Source organism: Taudactylus pleione, unplaced genomic scaffold (assembly GCF_031769625.1).
Source record: "Taudactylus pleione unplaced genomic scaffold, aTauple2 ptg000485l, whole genome shotgun sequence".
NCBI classification, from domain to species: Eukaryota; Metazoa; Chordata; class Amphibia; order Anura; family Myobatrachidae; genus Taudactylus; species Taudactylus pleione.
In genome coordinates, this window is record NW_028284887.1 from 7,822,257 (window position 1) to 7,843,848 (window position 21,592).

A 21,592-nucleotide genomic window follows, 5' to 3' on the forward strand; every position below is an offset into this window, starting at 1 on the left:
ACCTTTAGTAAATATACCCCAATATCCGTTTAAGGGGACCCTCAATGTAATTTTTTTAATAAAAATGCTGCATTATTATGGATATTCGTAGCCTAGCATACTTCCTTACTAAACTGGAATTTTCAGGAGACTCCTGAATTTGGGGGAGCAGACAATGATCCAAAGTGAAGCAGGTGAAGTGTGGGGCATGATGATGCAATTTTTGGCTGACGTCACACATCTCTCGGAGGCCAGATAGAAAAAGTCAGTAAGTATATTACATACACATTTATTTTTAGGTGAATCAGTACTGGATTCTCATTGCATTCTGAACAGGCTAAGTGGAGGTCCTCTCTTGCAACCTTTGCTTCGTACATTACAAACATTAGCTAATACATGCAGTTTGCCCACTACCTGAAAACTAAAAAGTATTTATACTAGTAAGATCTGGATTTTACTGTAATACAGGGGTTCTCAATTCCAGTGCTGGGTGTTTTAATTGTATATGTCTTATCGGGAGCAGCAGAAGCTAAATGTTGGTGGTCTTGAAAACGGTCAGAGAGATAACCGAAACGTTGACAACACAGATGTGGCTTTATAAAGATGTTTAAAGATTTGTATTGCGCCTGGTAACACTGGACATGTGTGGTGGGTGACAAAACCAAACGGATACTTTTCCATATTTAAAGGAGAGTGCTCGCTTAATTGTGAAGAATGTTTAACCATCTGGAGATCTCTCAGAGGCTGATGTGATGCACCCCCGCTGGTGGAGAATTGTTACATGTGTGCATGTTGCATTTGGATTGTGTGTGTGTGTGTGTATATATATATATGAGACACACAAAGCACTGATGCGTACATTAACTACTATCTACATGTTGAAGAGTCATTATCCACTAGATGGTAGTATTGGTGTTCTGAACATGTGTATGAACTTCCCGTGCCTAGAGAACGGATTGCTCTGACGGCTCACTCTGTTCTGTACTAATGACATCAGGGGAGAGGCTGAAAATACGTGTGGCAGTGTACGGATGGTAGTTTTCTCACTAAGACCATATTTAAGCCATGTTGATGGCCAAGCTTATGGTGAGCAAACACACGGTAAAGTAATGAGGATTCGTTATAAATAAATATTTTCATAATGGAGCCGAAGCACAGATGAACAATTAAGTGACAGTAAACCTATTACCTAGATACAGCGGCTGTCATTGTAAAAAATTAAATGCACAGTACAAAAAACAGCTCTGAAATGGCATTGAGCCACAGTTTGCATAAAACAGGCCATTTAGACTACATTCTATTAACTCCCCTATAAAAATCTATTTCCTCCGTGACTCGGAGATGGATGCTAACTGAACGCACTGCCACGGTGTTGACATAGTTGAGCGATTATTTACTACTGTGCATGCACGTAACTTACTGAATTGCGTATGCGTTATACAGAATGTACGGTGTTATGGGATTGCTGTTATTAGGAACAGTGAGAAAACCATGGGCATTCCTGGATGGTGAATGGGAGGTAGTCTGAAGTGTGCGCAAAAAAAGTCAGTCTCGGGTATGTTATGAAAGTGTCGCGGACATGTAAGCGAACATGGTTGTGTTCTCAGATGCAGAGTCGCAATGGCCATGTTTATACAGAGTTCAGAAGGAGACACTGTGCCTGCCAAAGACGGGTGCAACGGTCAATGGTGCGCCGATTGTGAATTATTCAGAACCACCAGCAGAGTTACACCATTCACGGGCACTGAAAGTGGGCATCTCAGTACTTGCATTCTCCGGCGCTCACTAGTACACAAGGGGACAGCTGAAAGTAGCATTTGCATATTACTGCTGCCGCATCTTTGCAAAAAGTTGCAATCGCAGCTGCCGTAGCATGCATCTCTGAATCAGGCCCACAAGTGTTAGGCTGGGCACACTTCTGAACGAAAGCCAATCGTGCAGATGGTCTGGGCGATTTCCCTTCACTACACGATTTAATGAACAATATCTTGTTCCGTTCTTCATTAAACTGCCCAGCCCTGCATAAAATATGGTCTGATTGGTCGTGCAGCATGGCCAACCAAACTATCTCGTATGCGACCCGAGGGAGCTCGCAATTGTGTGTATACACTAAACAATATAGACGATTTGTCATTCCAATACGGCAAGCCGGCCCGATATCATCTTAGTGTGTACCCAGCCTTACTCTCGGCTCCATCCACTATGTACAGCACTACAGAACGCTTGTGGCATCTTATAAATAAAAGAGGAAAATAATAATATTCTTATGAATATTAGCTAAGTGTGCAAAAAGATTACCCGTAGTGTATTTAGGCAACAGGGGCACCACTGTATAATTTCTTAAGCCTCATAATTCCATTTATTTTATATTTAAGCATTTTATGCATGTAACTCTGTTTATCTAAATATCTTCTCCTGATGGTAACCCAGCACACACAATGTATTATTGCAGATTAAACAAGGTATATAACTCAAGTGTGCGGCATCAGCCATGCTCTATAATGGACGTGTAACAACTACACATTTTATATAGATAACATACCTAACAAGACGAAGCCAACCAAACAAATATCAAAGAGAAAGCGTGTAGAATACCAACTGCTGTAATAGTCTTCACGGAAGTGTTTACGAAACTTGTAAATATATACACATATACTGCCTTTGTCCAGGAGGATCAATTGTGTGCCCTGTGTAGGATTTGATCCAAAGTGCCAACATTACAAAAAAGAGGTTTCCTGGTCCCTTTAAACAATAATGACCTTCTGTGAAGTTTGATTTGGTTTACTGAACAAATGCCAGTAGGTGTTGTTAACCTTTTCTTTGTCTGGATAATTGCCACCCTGCTCTTTCTCATACCATACAAGAGGCACTAGGAGGTTTAGTGATTAATGAATGAACAACAATTGTTTCACCTATTATACATGAGAGGTAACAGTGAGTGTTTGGACTTATAACTAGCCTACCATAATTACTGTACTGCTAATGTGATTCATGATGTTAAACACTGTGGGTATGATTTCGGATTGAATAAAAAAATGATGTGGCTTTTGCATAGATACAAAATTGAGTCTGTACACTTATTTTGCATGTCTCTTAAGAGGAACTTTAATTCTAGCATCTGTAGATGTGTTATAGCAAAACTGCAGCCATCATTGTCATCAACTCACAAATGTGCACTACCAGGCCTCTGGGGCATGGAAATTATATTTCTGGAAGGATGTGTGATTAACTTGCCATGGACTTATACGGGAACACTCCTGACTTGCCTACCCAAGAGCAACTCTAAAATATGAACACATGCTGCATTTTTACAGAACAGTGGGCTTGTGCCCAACTCTAAATCAGATCCTGTGTTGAAAGTGTATGAAGCTGAAACCTGCCAATTTCTAGTGCCCTTGCATAAATGACTCAATATTGGATGTATTATTTATCAAGGCAAAAGTAAGGCCCTTTTATGCTGTTGCTTCACGTAGAGACCCATTAGAAAATGAGGGCCCTTGATAAAAAGAAATCACAGAATTACCTCCTGAAATGAAATACATCATGTAACTTTCCTTTTATTAGTCCCATCACTTTTCAAGGTCACCAGTGGCTAAGGCAAAGTGTTGCCAAGTGGGTAAATTTACTATGTGGCACTCGTCAAAGCTGCCTCATCTTTGGTGGTTTCAGCCTCTGGATTTAAAGGGGCAATCATTTTAAAAACAAAAAACAAGTGGATTTTTTGTATTGAATATTTTTACGCCTTTAAATCCAGCTGCGGGAGACGTGACAGCTTCAGAAAGGTGCCAGTTGTTTCCAGATTTATCAATTGCTAGAGGAGCTGTTCTCCATGGTAATACCAGGGTCACATGGATACAATGTGAAGGGTAAGTTGTGCTCTTCAGTAGTTGTTACATTAGCATTTGTATTGTTAGTAGTGAAGCTACTAAAAAAAAAAAGTGCTCTATGTGGTACACGTTATACAATTATGCAGATGTATATGTGATGAGTTAGTGCATATTTGCACTTTCTTAGTAGATAACCTCTAGTGTATGTTTGACATTGATATGATTTAGGGATAGTGACCATGGTCTTTGAAGTCTAATTTAAACTCCTAGACCGACTTTCCTGGAGCACATGCTCTAGCTGCTAGCAAATTTCATTCACATAGTCTGAGCAGAAGTGTAACCTGTGTGAAAATATCATATTGGTGATGAGATGTGATAACGTGGAGGAGACGCAAACCATTACAACAGTGTACCTCCCAATTTTCCTGAATAAATAAGATGTGAGCATGATAAGAGCCTCACACACTACACTGTGCTTTATCTCCTGCACATCTACTGTATGTATAACTAGTTTTAAGGGGAAAAAAAGCTAGTGCAATAAGTGCGTCAAGGCTAACTAGATAATTACAATTCAGAACAAATCTGACCACACACCAAATCCACCAAAAACATGACCCACCACAAACCGCACCGGGCTTGCCGTGGTAACAACCAATTTCCAAGCTGCCCACCACTGGCATTTGCCTATAAGGGTCAGATTAGACTAATGCAATACCACTGAGAAGCCCTGATACTATGCTGTATCCCAGTAATCTAATGGTCCTAAAGGTTTACTGTCTGCATTCTATCAAATGGAATATTTAAAGTTTTAATTTTCAGTGTAAACATGTTTGTCATTTTTAAATGACATATTGTAAAATTGTTTATAGGAGATGACAGGTTTCTTGATGCATAGCCAACATAACTGATTTATTCAACATTGTACTTGTCTGTATATTGTGGGACATATATACACTGTACACAAAATTAAACTTCTTTTTTTACAATGTACTGCCCCTGCTTTATATTAAATAGGCTCCATTAGCTGGAGATCCCAGGATTGGTCAAGCAACATTTCAAACCGGTTAACATGATAACCTGCAAAATATAATGACTGATAATTTCAGGTAGTGCTGTAGTGAAATCAACTAATGAATAGGCTGAGATTAACCGGCATCAAGTTATCCTCCTTGCAGAGAACCAACCTTTCCACTTGGTTAATTACATCCAGAGCTGGATGGACATTGGAAGCAGTGCTGTCCAAACGGCAGTAAGTAGGGCCTTTTAACTGGCCCTGAGTATCCCTATAAATATCCATACTCACCATATGACCTTTATAAAACATTACAGGCCCTGACAGAGAACATTCGAGACAACACAGAAATACGTGATATATAAAATTATTGCACTGACTTTCCATGGTTACTACTGGTTGGCAGATGAAAAGCTAGTGCCCATCTCTGGTTATATATTTCCATGTCCAAAGTGAAAAGTCCCAGGCATACATGCCTCTTACTCACATCTAGTATTTACATTACATCTATCTGTTCACATTTCATTTAGATAGAATTATGTGTTTGTGCCTTCTGTGATGAGCGCTGTGTATATCCAAAAGCTAATGAGCCATTGTTCAGCTATAGTGAGGTTTTAGTAAATTCCTGTACACATGGGATTTATATGGGCAATTTAGTGCTAAATCTTTAATATGACTAAAAGTGACCAAGTTATATGGCAGTGTCCTGCAGTGCAAGTTTTGTGGTCATTGCACCAAACTGTGGCCTGTGTTGTGTTTGTCATCATGAAAATAATAAGTGCCACAGGGTGGACAGAATTTATAACAGTGTGTCACATCCACAATGCATGTGTCTCCCAGCAGATACATTGAAATGTCCCATATAGTCTTGTCTACTCTCAAGTGGTTAGGTTGAGGGAAGGATCTTACAGGAAGCCACCACAGATCGATCATATTGCTGTTTCGCACTGCACAGCCTCTCTGGAATTCTCCAAGGCCTACTCACAATGTGCACTTAACCCAAGCATAACTCAGATGTCTTTGCTAAGGTGAGGGCTCAAATTTGAAGCCCGCACTCCTCACCCAAGAGAGTGGGTTTAAATGCCGGTCATGGTCTTTGTCAGACTCTGGCTGGCTCTGTGCTCTCTCAGGTTTGGGATTGGTGGAGGGGGGTTCAGGCTGCTGCACAGACATAGTCCTCCGAAGGTGGTTTCTTTTTCTCAGGAATTCAGGCTGTGTGTGTAAACCAAAGCTCCCCTTTCTCAGGATCATTCTGGAATTGTTCTTCTTAGTTCGGGAGTGGTGACTGAATTCCAGGGAGGCCAGATGAGCGGCATATCCGTCACTCACAAACTAAAACAAAACATACAAGTGGGATGTCAGTCTTAATGGAACATACTGCACATTTTCCATTCACTAAATAAGGAGAGTTATAATAAAACTTACCCTTGTTAACTCTTTTTCTTCGAAGTCCATAGGGTCCACAGGGGAGACAATGGGGTGTAGGTGGGACCTGGAGGACTGGACACCAACAGCAAACCTTTTCAATCCCAGGTTGCTCCAGTCCTTCCCCCTATACCCCACCCACAGACTGAGGGCAACTCAGTTTTGTTAACAAGCCCAAGGAGCAGGATAGGAGAGAAGGAAGACTGGTACACTGAAGAATCACACTCTCACACAGAGAAGGAAACAAGTGACCAAGAGAAGAAACCCATAGAAGCCAGGTGAGTCAGGGCAGGTGCCCTGTGGACCCTATGGACTTTTAAGAAAGAGAGTTAACAAGGGTAAGTTTTTACCATAACTCTCCTTTTTCTTCTTCAGGGTCCATAGAGCTCCACAGGGGAGACAATGGGGATATCCCAAAGCAGTTGTTCAAGGGCGGGAACACTCCTGAGCTGAGAGGAGAACCCTACGCCAGAAGGAAGCATCCTAAGAAGCAAATGTATGAAAGGCATAAAACCTTTAGAAAGGTGTGGACAGAAGACCACTAGCCACTTTGCATAGCTGTTCAGCAGAGACGCCACACCGGGCTGCCCACGAGGGACCCACAGAGTGAGTAGAATGAGCAGAGACTGTAGCCGTCACAGGAAAGCCAGTCTGCATGTAAGCCTGTGAGATAGTCATAAATCCATCTGGCCAGAGTCTGTTAGCTGGCCATCCTTTCTTGTGGAATCCATATAGGACAAAGAGTGAGTCCGATTTCCTGATGGAAATAGTACGGTCCACGTAGATCTTCAGAGCACAGACCACATACAAAGAGGCCTCATCTGCCGAGAGGTCTGGTGATTGAAAGGCTGGATTAAGGTGGAAATGAATAACCACCCTGGGAAGGAAGCCCGGGCACATTCTAAGAACAGCCCTATCCTGATGAAATATTAAAAAGGGGGAGCAACATGAAAGCGCCCCTAAATCTGATACCCTACAGGCAGATGAAACAGAGTCTTTACAGTGAGCCACTTGACATCCACTGATTCCTGGGGTTCAAATGGAGGTTCCTGAAGTGTGTGGAGCACCAGTGACAAATCTCATGGAGCCACAGGAGGGACAAATGGAGGTAGTATACGTAGAACACCTTGCAGGAAGTGTGAACATCCGGTAGAGGAGCAATTCTGCGCTGGAACAAGATGGACAAAGCAGAGACGTGTACTTTCAGGGATGCTAAGCAGAGGCCTAGATCCAATCCAGTCTGCAGAAAGGCAAGTATTCTAGAAACCTTAAAAACTTGAGGGTCATAGTTTCTAGGAGTACACCATTGGAAATATGTATGCAATATGCCGTGATAAATTATGTCTGAGGCCGGATTAAGTACTCTGAGCATGGTCTTGACCACAGAGCTGGAAAATGCCTTAGCCGTTAGGAGAGATGTCTCAAGAGCCAAGCCATTAAAGACAGATGGGCTAGGTCCGGCTGTAGACATGGACCCAGAGACAACTGGTCATAGAGGAAATTGAAGAGGAACATCTATGGAGAGACTTTGAAGATCGGAGTACCAATAGTGTCTGGGCCAAGCCGGAGCTATCAATAGGACTGTGCCCCCTTCCTTCTTGAACTCTCGAAGAACTCAAGGAAGCAGGTATATTGGAGGGAAGAGATATGCCAAATGGGATGTTCACTCCACAGATAATGCGTCCACGAAGGCCGCGCTGGGGTCCCTTGCCCTGGCTCCATACACTGAAACTTTGTGGTTGTGTCTGGAGGCCATGAGATCCACATCCAGTAGACCCCATTTGTCCACCAAGAAATGAAAGACTTCTGGATGTAGAGACCACTCTCCTGCATGCACGTCATGACGGCTGAGGAAATCCGCTTCCCAAATGAGAATTCCTGCAGAGATGGCTAGGAGATGGCATTCGGTCCATGTGAGAATGTGGGACACTTATGTTATTGCTGTCCGACTCAGAGTGCCTCCATGGTGATTGAGGTAGGCCACTGCCGTGGCGATGTCAGACTGTACATGTACTGGCCTGCCCTGAAGAATATTCAGTGCAGAGTGAGAGCTCTGTAGATGGCTCGAAGTTCCAGGGCATTGATTGGTAAAACTGCCTTGCCTGGGGTCCAGCGGTCCTGGAAGGATTGCTGGCCGGTCACTGTGCCCCACTCTCGGAGGCTTGCATCTGTGGTGAGGAGAGCCCAGTCCCGGATCCAAAAGGGGCGACCCTTGTCTAAATTTGATGTCTGTAGCCACCAGGCTAGGAACAGGCAAACCTCCGGGGGGAGGCCCATCATCTGGAATCTGAGCAGATGGGTTAGCCTGTTCCACCTGGAGAGGGTCACGTGTTGTAGGGACCTGGAGTGAAACTGAGCGAATTTCACCATGTAGAAGGTGGACACAATGGATCCCAAGGTCTGCATTGCAGAGTGAATTGACACTTTGTGACTGCGGAGCAGTCTGCACACTCGGTGCTGTAGTATTGAGATCTTGTCTGCTGTCAGGAAAATTCTCTGACCCTGAGAGTACAGGATGGCTCCCAAATGTACCATTTTTTGAGGTGTCAGGGAAGACTTTTTTCAGTTTATCAGCCAACTGTGCGTTTGTAGAAAGGCAATTATTACCTGCAGATGGTGGTGAAGAATTTCTGGGAAGCTGGCCAACAGCAAGAGATCGTCCAACTAAGGGAGTAGTCTGATCCCTTGATGATGAAGATAGGCCGCCATAACTGCTATGATCTTGGTAAAGACCCGAGGGGTCGTTGAGAGGCCAAACAGTAGAGCCTGAAATTGGTAATGCTGCTGTAGTATAGCAAATCAGAGATATTGCTGATGAGAAGGCGCTATAGGTACATGTAGGTAAGCATGTTGAATGTCCAGCGACACCATAAAATTCCTAGGCTCCATAGCTAGGATGATAGAGAGGAGGGTTTCCATATGAACCCTGGGCACTTCTGAACTAAGAAAAGGACTGAATGGCTTTTTGGAGCAGCAGGGCCTTGCTTGGGTCTGATGGAGGTCCTGTGCAAAAGAACTCCTGTGGAGGTCACCTCAGGAAGTATAGGGCATATGCATGGGAGACCAATTCTCTTATCCAGGTGTCTGATGTGGTTCGACGCCAAAACTGGGCAAATTGAAGAAGTCGGCCACCCACCCTGGGAGCCCTCAGGTAGAGGCTCGCCCCGTGAGGATGAAGGCTTGTCTTCAGATTTGGTAGGTGGACGTCTAGTAGCCCAGGTCGATGTCTGATGCCTTGGAAAGGGCTGAACTTAACTTTTCCTTGAGGACAAAAGGATGACATCCGAGACTTTGTAGTATATGCAGAGGGGAGGAACACCGTCTTGGAAGTCGCCAAGGTAGTCACAATTTTGTCCAATTCTGGTCCAAACAGGATAGCCCCAGAATAAGGCAGAGACTCCAGAGCCCTTTTTAGAGATCGAAGCTGCCTTCCATGAGCAGAGCCTAACAATACGGCGGGCCACTACAGAAGTGGCAGATGCCTTGGAGGCTAGGGAAGCCATATCCATAGCTGTTCACCGAAATAGGAGGATGCATCTCTAATGTAATATATGTAGGACAGCTGTTCCCTTGAAGCATCGGGGGGAAATGTCTCTTCTAGGGACTCTGCCCAACTCTCAATGTATCTATACTTCTATCCGTAGTTTCCTTCAAGGAGGTTGCAGTATGTATGGGTAAGGTAGCATTCTTGACCAGATGAGTTACATGAGAATCCACTGCTGGGGGAACTTCCCATTTAGAGCAATCAGCAGCGGGGAGAGGGTAAAAGGAACTTAAACGTTTTGGTACCTGAAACCTTTTACTGGGCATATTCCATGCCTCGCTCATGTGATCAGATAGCTGGTCAGAGTGAGGAAACGCTGGTAAAACTACCTTTTGTCATTTAAATAGTGGCTGTTTTGTCTATTTGTAGAATAGACTTTACAGCTCTCACCAGTGACGGTATATTTAATTTAAAAGGGGCTCTTCATCTCCTGAGAAGGAGTCAGAGTGAGAGAGGTCTGCGTCTTCTGCCTACCCAGAGGATACATCAGACTTTGATAGCTGGGTGGACTGGGAATATAACACAGCACGCTTAGCAGGTTTACACTAGGGAGAGGCTTTACTTTTTGCATCATTTGCTGTAAAACTGTAGAGGTATTGGCCAAACTCTGTACTGATGTAGAAAGTGCATCTACCCATGGGGGAGGCAAAGGATGTGCAGGGAGCACCGGTTGTGGCTATCCCATAGTGGGAGCTACCACAGGGACCACTAGGTAGGGATCTGCCTTACCTGTCCCCTGGATTCCGGGCTGCAGTCTGGGGTCCGGGGAGCCTGCTAGCTAGTCTCCCTCAGAGCCGATGGCTGGTGTCACAACGCTGTGGAGGGGTGATAGAGCAGCAGTACAGACGTCCAAGGGACTGTCTTGTGCTGCTGCTCAGTAGTAAAAAATACTAGAGATAAATATAAATCATAAAAATAACCTTGGGCCGTGTAAAGCAGACCCACTGTTAAAAATGGTGATCCAGCTCCTGCCGGACACCAATGAAACTGAGTTGCCCTCAGGCTGTGGGCGGGGTAAAGGGGGAAGGGCTGGAGCATCCTAGGAATGAAAAGATTTGCTGTTGGTGTCCGGTCTTCCAGGTCCCACCTACACCCCATTGTCTCCCTTGTAGAGCTCTATGGACCCTGAAGAAGAAAAAGTTCTATTATTCTATTATTCAATGTGACACTCAGATATATTCAGTATACAGTAATACAAAGAAAATTAACAGTTGCCACTTTAATTTTGTATCTATGTGAATTTATAGGGAAGTGGTCATAATACCGACCGCGAACATACAGCCGCTCAGAATGCCGGTGTCGGCTAAGACCTAACAAGCCCCGCTATACTTACGATAGGCATCCCGGCTGTTGGGTTTCCGGCGTCGGGATATCCAGTACTGTCTGTATGCCTGAGCCGGTCTTCTGGCCGAGTAGTGGCATCCCGGCGCCGGGATTTCGTCAGCTGGGATGCCGCCTGTAGGTATTTTAACTACATCCCATTTGTATGGTGCTATGAAACCCATGTGGTGACTAATAAACAAAAGACTATACCACCTATTTCAGTGATTCTTAATCTTATTCATGTGGTGACAGATCTGTCTCATGATTCATAATTACGTGTTATACCTGTGTTAAAATATTCTGACAAATAAAATCGGAATCATAAAGAAAATATGAAAAGCAAAGGCCAATTTAGACACCATCTCTACATTCTCATGTCAGCATTATGAATGTCAACAAAATAAACCACACCCTTATATTTATTGCCTTCTGTTTGCATAACTCTGCTGCAGTACATCCATATGAACTTTACTGTATAATCTATTGTGGGAGAATCTTATATCTTCATAGTATATCCCACTCAGAATGGGATGTGATATGAAGTGCAATCTTATGTATATTAAGTAAGCTGAATACCATAGGATGCTGCTCTGATGGTGGAAGAAGACTATTCTGTGAAATGATTACATTGGAGAGTAGAGTGTCACATTTTTACACTCCTTTCATGGTTTTTCACCTCTTAGACAAGGGTGGTTCTGATTTCCCATAATGCTACACTATGATTTTCCTTCTGTAAGTTACTTATATATCATTTGTGGAATTGGCGAGAAATCACGGGTTCTTGAAGATCCCTACTGAACCATCTGAATGGGCATGAAGACCCGACACCAACATCCCGAAGGGAGAAGGTCAAGTACCCTATCCCTACCCCTCTCCCCCCCCAACCCTAACCCTCCCCTAGTGGTGCCTAACCCTAACCCTCCCCTAGTGGTGCCTAACCCTAACCTCCTCCCCGGGGGGTGCTTAACCCCCCTTAGCGCATTCTAAGCCTAACTCTCCCATGGGGGTGCCTAACCCTAACCTACCCCCTAGTGGCACCTAACCCCCCCTCCCCCTAGCCTAACCCTCCCCTAGTGGTGCCTAACCCTAACCTCCTCCCCGGGGGTGCCTAACCCCCCTTAGCGCATTCTAAGCCTAACTCTCCCAGGGGGGTGCCTAACCCTATCCTACCCCCTAGTGGCACCTAACTCCCGCCCTCCCCCTAGCCTTACCCTCCCCGAGGGGGTGCCTAACCCTAAGTCCCCTCGGGAGTCCCTAAACCTAACCCCGCCCCCTGCGGCTAAGTGCTAAAACGCCCGGACTTACCTCGATCGGTCCGGCGTCCTTCTGTATTCCGACGGGATTAAGATAGGTGTCGGTATTTCAACGCCTATTTTAAGTTCCCCATTGGGCTTTGGTTGTCGGGATATAGACCGGCAGCATGTAGTCCGCCGGTCTATTAACTACATCCCAAACCATTATCACTTATTCAGCTGGAACATCAGAGTACTGTATATGACGGACTGCGCTAAGTGTTTGTACTGTTACTGTATATTTATCTGTCCTTGGATTAGTTATGTGATCCTAGTGCACCATAGGCTGCTGCTACATTTATATGTACAAATGAGTATATAACAGCTTAGAAAAGCCAAGGACATGGTGCCCCTCTGTTAGCAATATGGTGCCTAGTCGTCAGCAAACATTTTAAAAATATTACTTTAGTACTTGAAATAATTGCATCATTCAACATTTGGCTACAAAATTTAGCGCATCTTACGTCACTAGGGGGGTGCAGGCTGCACAGGGTGACACCTAAATAGCAGAGCTGCTCTGCTATATTGTTGTCACCACGTTGGAAGGTGTCACCGAGCAGCCACAATGCAGAGAGAGGCAGGGAAGAGGCTGGGAGGACAGTGACTTCGATCTTGCCATGGACCACACATAATTCTAAATTAACAACACAGTACGGCAGGCCTGTTTCAGCATGGATCACAATTGTGAAAGAGTCTGCGTAATCGCACTCAATGCTGCTGCAAAAGTATGCTAATGTCTGCCACCGCTCAGCCAGCATAGAGACGCCCACTGCTGCTTTCTCACATCCGTAATACCTCACAGTCCTGTATATACATCGGAGAACATCGGCCCGTCACGTACAATTACAGCAGATCTGACCTGTCTCAGAAACTGCAAGTATCGTCGCACACAGTGAGTACTCAAGCTGCATAGGCAATCGCAGTGGCTTATTTATGCACGCCCATGCAATGTCATACAAATGGACAGGCACGCCTACATTTTTCTGACCACTCTCACATCACCATCCCCCAAATGCTCACGGCCTGTCACTCACTCTGCGATGGTTTCCTGTCTGCGCGCGTAATTGCAGTGCAAGTGCACAATGCGTATGCATGCGCAGTACGCAACAATTGGCCAAACTGCGTACACGGTTGTAATTGCGATCCATGCTGAATCATGCCCAGAGTTGGACATTGCTGGAACGTCTCGCCTCTGGGAAGCAAAATATTCCGTATAACTCAATTTTCGTAAAATTTTGCTCATCTCTAATGGCCCGACACATGGGTCGATCAGACAATGATCAGATATCATTGTCTGATCGTCCTGCATGTGCTGGATGTTCGATATCGAACTTCCAGCAACATACACCAACCCCCAAACGACTTAACGATCTCGCGATCCCTAGAACAAACAGGCTAACCTGGTCGATATCGACCAGGTTGGCCTGCATGCACGGGTGATGGTCGGCCAGACTATTTAAGTGGCATAATGTTTTCTGTATATTACTTATTACTTTGAGTGAATACTTTGGAATAAGTCATGGACAACAGTAGACGTAGTATGAAGTATTATTATCGCCAGTGGTACTGTCCTTTACCTAATTCTTGAAAAACTGTGGAGGTAGGCAAATATTTTTACATTACTTAACCACATATATTAGACTTACTTGACATTGATTCTGATACTTCTTAGCTGGACGTCCAACTATATAAATTTGAGATGACGATAATCCAAGCACGTTGTACACAGAAATATCTTTCATTGAACCATAGGCAGCACTGATTTTTATGTGGCACTAGATAAAACAGCATATAAGTACAATTATTATATGATTTGATATGTTTTAGGGACCACTACACCTAGAATTAGAGATGTGCGGTTTGTTTTTTCTGACATACAAACACACCTGAACCTAGGGGTTCCGAGTTAAATCGAGTCCGAGTTCAGAATCACTTTGGGGATCAGAGTTGAATAGAGTTCCGGTTCGGTTCCGCAGTCAGTTCAGAGCTCGGATTTAAAAACCAAAGTCAGGTTTTGGATTGTATGTAAACAAGTCCAAAATAGCTGATTTATCATTTTATTTTATTTTTTTTAATCGATTTGTACAGTATCACTTTCCAGGAAATTGAAAACCAAACCAAATCCGAATCCTTACCAAAACACTTGAGGGTGGTTTTGCTAAAACCAAAACACGATGATGAAACAAACAAAACATGGAGGCAGTGGCGTAACTAGGGTATTTGGAGCCCAAGACAAGATGAAAAGCAGAACCCCCACAAGTGGGCGTGGCCACATGCCACAAGGGGCGTGGTCACTGAAAATGGGGGCGTGTCAACATGACACACCACCGTATCTCGTCACTTTGGGAACATGCCTTTCCATTCCATATGCACCTTAATGCCCCCAGTAGTAGTGCCCTTTATGCAAAGCCCTAGTAATTGTGCCCACTGTAGTAGTGCCCCTTATGCAATGCCCCTTATTCAATGGCCCCTGTTGTCGTGCACATTATGCAGTTCCCCCAGTAGTAGTGCCCCTTATGCAATGCCCCCTTATACAGTGCCCCTTATACATTTCCCTTTACATATATAACACACAGACACACACACCACAATACTTACCAGAATTCCCACTCCTGCGCCCGCCGCTGTCTGCTCCTCCCATTCGGCACTATGGGAGAGATGCCATGACGTCTCTCCCTTCACCCACTGCGAGAGCCGGAAGGCAGAGCTTATGAGTGAGCTCCAGCCCGGGGTGTAGCTGCCAATGAGAGTCTATCTGAATCTCATTGGCTGCTAAAACAAACACACTGGCGCCGGGTAGTTCACTCACTGTGTACTACCCGACAGCAGTGTGTGCACTAAACACTGAAACCACTGACTTGGACGTCGGCCGGCGGCACAAAACTCCTGATGGCGCCCAGGGCACGTGTCCCAGGCACGTGTCCCCATCTCCCCTAGTTACGCAACTGGGGGTCTATTTACATCTCTACCTAGAATTATAGTTGCTTTATATAGCAGAGCTTCTAAACATGTGCATCTATATCTAGACGGATAATATAAAGACTACAAACTATTGCTCTCTTTGACAAAAGTATTTAATAAATGTGATGAACTGAAAATAGGGCTGCAAAAGGGGCGTGACCATATTGTGTAAACAAGAATATATGGAATTTATCAATATTCCCATATCTGGAACAGACGTGTAGCACTTAGCTCCAGGTGTGAGGACCTGTATATACTGCTGTATTACATGACTGGATGGTCTGTCATTTATCTCCGCTGTCACTGCCATTACTGTCTATACCGCTGGACTGTATCACTGTATTCCTACAATAAACCTGCAAGCCTGGCCAAGGAACACTGCGGTGGATAAATTCACCCAATATCGCAATCCGATATTGAATACATCACAAAGATGTATCAAATATCCCATGCGGGACAGAGCTTGTGAGAAAACTCTGTCCCTGCGAATTCTCACAAAAAATTCACTGACAGTGTGACCGCACATGCACATACGGCTCTATAACAAATCCCCCCCGCACTGCTTACACTTACAGTACCTCCGCGTAGGCAGATCACTGAAACCTACTAGCGGCTCTGCTTTCCCCGCCAACAGGCAAGGAAGGCTAAGTGGGTGAGAATGGGGGACCCTGCTTAACATAATCTCCAGGTGGCGTTATTATCACAGCTATTTTTAACAATTTCTTTAGTAAATTTGAAGCAGATCACATTTCCCATTACAAGTATTGGAAATGCGATCTGCTTACTAAAATAATGAGAATTTAAGGGCTTGGAGTCGTTTTTTACGAAAACTGCTCCAAAAGCCCTTTGATACATATAAGTGATGCTAAAATAATGTGAAAGGGTGTGAAAACACCTGTTTTCACATTATTTTAGTAAAAATAATATTGATAAATAGGGCCCTAAATGTAAAAATAAATCAAGTATTATTTTAAAACTGAAATTATATGCGTGAGTGAGGGTCTGGAAAGTGGGTATTGGGAAGATCAGGGCGGTAGGGGCCTAGGGTGCCTAGAAACTTTACACCGGCCCTAGCAGTAAATTGTCCAGTGTACAATACATTTTACCTTCATGGTTGATATCTGAAAATTTCAATTATGGGGTTAATGGTCCTTTGTAATAATAATTAGTAGACTTCCTATTATACTTTAACTTCAAATCAGCTCAACCAGCATATTTCTCTTTATCCCTCCTCTCCAAAAAATTTTTCCTGGAGAAGACTCATATTGCAGTTTGATGCAATGACCTAACTGAACTACCTGGGAAGGAAAGTATACCTCAGTGAGCATAGGATAGAACATGTTTTATGTACTTAATCTAGACACAGTTAAGCATGAAGATAAACTCACTAAATTGTACATTTCTAAAAGTCTGTAATACTGGTTGATTCATGAAATTGGAACAATATGTCCTATTAGTGATTCTCACCTCTTGCATGAGGTTGCGGAGGAATATAGTCTTCTGGCGCAATGGGTCATGCACAAGACCATCAGAGAAAAAGATCATCCCTTGGGGAAAATTGTGCTGGGATAGCCAGGAGACGACCCTTTGTTTCTGCATGTCTGGGCGGCCAGTGATGTAAAGAATTAGGTAACCAAGATCTTGCCAATGCCTGAAATAGATTTAATACATGTCTGAGAATAAAGGAGTGTGGTGCTTCTCTATCTTGAATCACTGTGCTACAATGTAATGCCTACGCCTACACCACAAAATGCACCAACCTCAATAATATGCTAGTCATGGACGCTGAGAGGGAAGGGGGTGCGGGTACTGTTCACCCAGGCCCGGGCTTGTCGGAGGGGCCCAGTGGGGGCCCGGGTCAGCTGCTGAGGGGAACATTTGTTAACCTCAGCAGTTCTGCAATGGGCAGTACCACTTTACGCCGCTGAGCATAGTAATGCGAGCAGCTGCTGAGAGGCATATTGTACCATTTTGCAGTGCAGCTCGACTCCATCCCCAGTGACCGGTTTGGCCGAGTGCTGGGAGCTCGTCATGCCTGGAGTCGGGGATAATTATGTGACATGTGAGCAGCATTTCCAACGGGGAACCCGGAGAGAGAGGAAGTGTCGGGGACCACCACTCCAACAGGTACCCAGCTCTGTGCCACATTGAGTGGCAGTTCTATGGACGGACAAGCAAGGCTGACACACAGGGCACTCCGGCCTGAGGCCATGACCAGAGTCACCCCACCGGCACTGTCTATTCTGATCGCCCTAGTCCGCTCTTGCCTGCTGCCATATTTACATATTTATGGCCGTGGCCCCATTTGTTCCCTCCTACTGGGAGTGCTGCAGGAGAGAGAGGACAGAGGAGCAGCAGCACGAAGGAGGGAGCCGCCTGCCTTCACAAGGTAAGAATTAGGCAAAGGGCACCCATCTCGCTAGCAAATGGCCTCCCCCTTGGCAAATGGCACCCCCCCTGTGTTTCGCGGCTACACAATTAGTATTTTCTTTATGTCTTTTTTTTACTTTTGCACCCATGGCCATGCCCCATGATCAGGCCATGCCCCCTGAGCTCAGGGCACCAAAGAAAACGTTCACCCTGAGTTCTGCAAAGGCTAGAAAGGGCCCTGGCCACACGGCACCTCCTGAAGCGCTCGTGACACCGCAAGTATATTTGTAATTTTTAGGGTGGATGGGGCATGGCCACAAGTCCCAAATTTAACCACATCCGCTCCACCTTTAATGGCCCTGACTTTGAGACTGCATGTAATATAATAGGAGCTATACAAAGTTTGTTCAGAATGTGGAGAACATGGAGTTTAGTATACGTTCAGCCATGCAATACTTAATTTCATCATGTTTGCTGTGAGACTCTACTACATTTCATACATATCTTTTCTGACTACTCTTATGGTTATTTGTTAATACTTCACCTGACCACATCCACTGCTCCGGCTCTCACTTTAGGATCACTGCCCATGATGGACACACTTGCTGCAAAAGAACCATCTATGCTGAAAACGACGCACTCCATCCCCTGGGGCAGCACAGTGAGGTAGCTCTGAGCGCTGCTCTGATCACCCCTGTTGAACAAGAAGTTAACATGTGACCAATTTATTCATTTTCTGCACGGCAAAGTCCAATTAAACTATTAATAAGAACAATGAGAAGTAAATGTATGCATGACAGAAAGGAATTCTCTATTTCTATAACCTAAAGCTTACTTTTAAGGTACATTGTAGTGTGAATACTTGTACTAGCTTAAGAAACAAATGGTAAAATCGAAGGCATTCCAAAGTTAAGTCAAAGCTGCAGGGCACTACTGACCATACATAGCTGTTTGGTAGAGGTCCATTGAAGACCTGTAGATGAACAGAGATTTCCATGAGGACTTTTTCTGCTGAAGAGAACAGATAAGGTCCCGGTGTGTTTTTTTATTGGAGGAGGGGGCCTGTGTGCAGTCTCGTGAGAGTACCCCCTTCCACCGGTATATGCACAGTGACAACTGTACATGTCCATACTGTATCTCTGTGAAAATTATGCAGACGCCATTTTCCCATGATTTATCTACTCTGCATGTGCATATCTCTGGGAAATTGTGCTGGCTCCATTTTCCTGGAGAGTTGTTCAGTGATGGCGACAACGTAAATATATTCAATGTGTGTAGGGCCTCTTGACTTAGGGGCCTGTGTGCACTGAACACCCTGCAGCCATTAAACACTATGAAGGCAAAAGTGATTAGACACTGACAGCAAATAGATCAACAATTGTTTATTGTACGTCAGTACTTTGTAGGTCCACCACGTGCAGTGATTACTGCAGACACCCTTCTTGGAAAACTGGGCCTGACTCAGAGCCGCTCGTACGCGGACGCTCGTTCGCTCCGAGCGATGTTCGCACAACTGCGCATGCGTATGGGTTGTAATGCGCATTCGCCAACCAGTCAGTGCGGTCGGAAATCGAGCGCTCGCAAAATAGCGAGTGCCTGCTAATTTGAGTGACAGGATGAGGCGTTTGTGGGTGGTAACAGGGGAAGGTGCTTGAAAACGGGGAGTGGTGATCCAAACGCAGGCGTGCCAAACGGGCGTTTTAAGGGTGTGCATAATTAACAAAGCAGGGTCATCGGCCACGTCACTTGGTTGTCTCTTAGCCTGAACTGTTCGCATGATTGCGGTAGGAAAATCCTACAACAAGCACTGCGAGCAGTTCAGACGCCTTGCGATGTACTCGATTAATCTAATAAATAGTGGAGATGACGTAGGATGCGAGCGGCCAGGGGGCGTCTTTACAAAATAGCGAGTGCATGTTTCGTTCGCTCGCTCAGACATAGAGGCGTCAACAGACCGCAAAGAGCGAGCGCTCAATTTAAATATCCGGCCCCTTTTTCTGATGAGTGAGCGCAAATAGTGTCCGGCTCTGAATCAGGCCCTCTGTCCACAAGTTCCTGGACAACAGCAGATGGTATGTTTTGCCATTCCGCCTTATGTACAGTGACCAACTGTGACACTGAAGACGGTCGAGCTGGCCTAGAATGCACCCATCACTCCAATTTGTCCCAGAGGTTCTTAATGGGGTAAAGATCTGGACTCTGAGCTGGCCAGTCCATCCGGGTTACCGAATTTCCTGTATACCAGTCCAGCTTCGCCCTGGAAACATGACAGGTGGCATTGTCGTCCTGATAAAAACATTTGTTGTTTCCGTAGAACTGCCACAATGTAGAGAGCACAGAGTTATGGAGAACATCTCTATACGTCTCAGAGTGGATGTGACCATGCATTACAACTAGTGGACTCATGACAACCTATCTTGTGCGGGGGTGTCCAATCACTTTGTCTATATAGTGTAGTATGCCACCACTCTATTTTTCTATGCAGGAAAATGTATAACTACAGAGGGGCAACCAAATACGTTTTCTGATTCTGCGTGTCATACATAGGGGCAGATTCAGTTAGCCACCAGGTACCGATGGGTGGCTGCACACATTGCGGGTAATTATGAATAACCCGTACTAGAGTGGTGTGAGGTTCCAATGGAGCCTCATGGTTATTTGAAACCCCTCTTAGCCATTTCTTAAAGAAACATTTTAAATATGTTATCTTTTCAACTCCTCTCCTGCCTCTATGCTGGCAGTCATTCTATGCAGATGAGAGGGAAGACAGATTTAACAATTAGTTCAGTGGTTCTCAAACTGGATGCCATGGAGCACTTGCAGGAGTGCAACAGGTTGGTGGTCCAGGACCAAATCAAATTATTTATGGTCAGTGTGATAGGCAAAACCAGTGCTTGTGGCTGCCATTCATAAAATGTGTGGTGCAACCCTGTCCATCACCATATAACTGACTCTAAGGATGACAGCTAAGCACAATTTACTTAATTTAACTTTTTTTTCTGACTTTCTCAATAAGAAACATTTATCCTAGGGGTGCCGTGAAAATAATGCTGATACTCTAGGGCTCCTTGAATCAAGAAAGTTTGGGAACCACTGAGGTACGTGCAGTAGTCTATTCTTGAAAAAAAGGAACATGGTACAGCACCAGCACCATTGCTTTGCAGAGAAGAAAGAAAATAAATTTATGCTGTTTAACATAACATTAAGCACATTAATCTTAAAGCAATGGCAGTATTGAAATGCATATGAAGGGATGACTAACAGAGAGCGATTTGTGAAAATCTGGGCATACATGGGCCCAGAGCATTTAAAAAGTCACTGTAACCTGTGTTACACATTAATTATATGCTTGCCTCTACAATAGATCATTTATGAGTACTAGTTTCTGCAAGAAAAAAAATTTCTTCTCAATGAAGATTTCAACTGTATCAACCACAATATGTATCAAAACAATTCCAGTTGTTTTTTTGCATACCACATGGGTTAGCATTATCCTAATCTCAATGTGCATATAAGAATTTGGTTTGCTATGCACTGAACATATAATGCAGTATGGATTTCGCAATCTTGGATTAGTTTATGGGGAAGCAGTCGGGAAGCCGACAGAGATGAAATCCAGACCGCCGGCTTCCCGACTGTCTAATCCTGGCAAGGTACTAATGACAGGCGTCGATATCCCTACGCCTGTCATTAGACCTACGCCGGGAGCCCGACACCCGGCATACCAATCGAAGGTAAACTGGGTGCCGGGCGCAGACAGCCATGGGGGGGGGTTAGGTTAGGGGCTCCCAGTGGGGACTTTGGGTCAGGCACCACCTCCCCCCCCCCCGGGAGGGTTAGGGCTAGGCTAGGGAAAGGG

At 44.7% G+C, this 21,592-nt stretch overlaps 1 protein-coding gene across 1 annotated transcript in view; it reads right to left on the reverse strand.

The window, feature by feature from the left end:
• Positions 1-4,575: 4,575 nt before the first annotated feature.
• The window catches only part of PITPNM3 (PITPNM family member 3), a 767,267-nt gene continuing 750,250 nt past the window's right edge, over positions 4,576-21,592 (reverse strand). Inside the window, exons 16-19 of the mRNA XM_088449478.1 lie at positions 18,278-18,427; positions 16,831-17,014; positions 14,049-14,177; positions 4,576-6,150 (exon numbers count right to left, since the gene is read on the reverse strand). Of these exons, the coding sequence (XP_088305604.1) occupies positions 5,842-6,150; positions 14,049-14,177; positions 16,831-17,014; positions 18,278-18,427 (772 nt within the window). The 3' untranslated portion in view covers positions 4,576-5,841. The remainder of the gene's footprint in view (positions 6,151-14,048; positions 14,178-16,830; positions 17,015-18,277; positions 18,428-21,592) is intronic.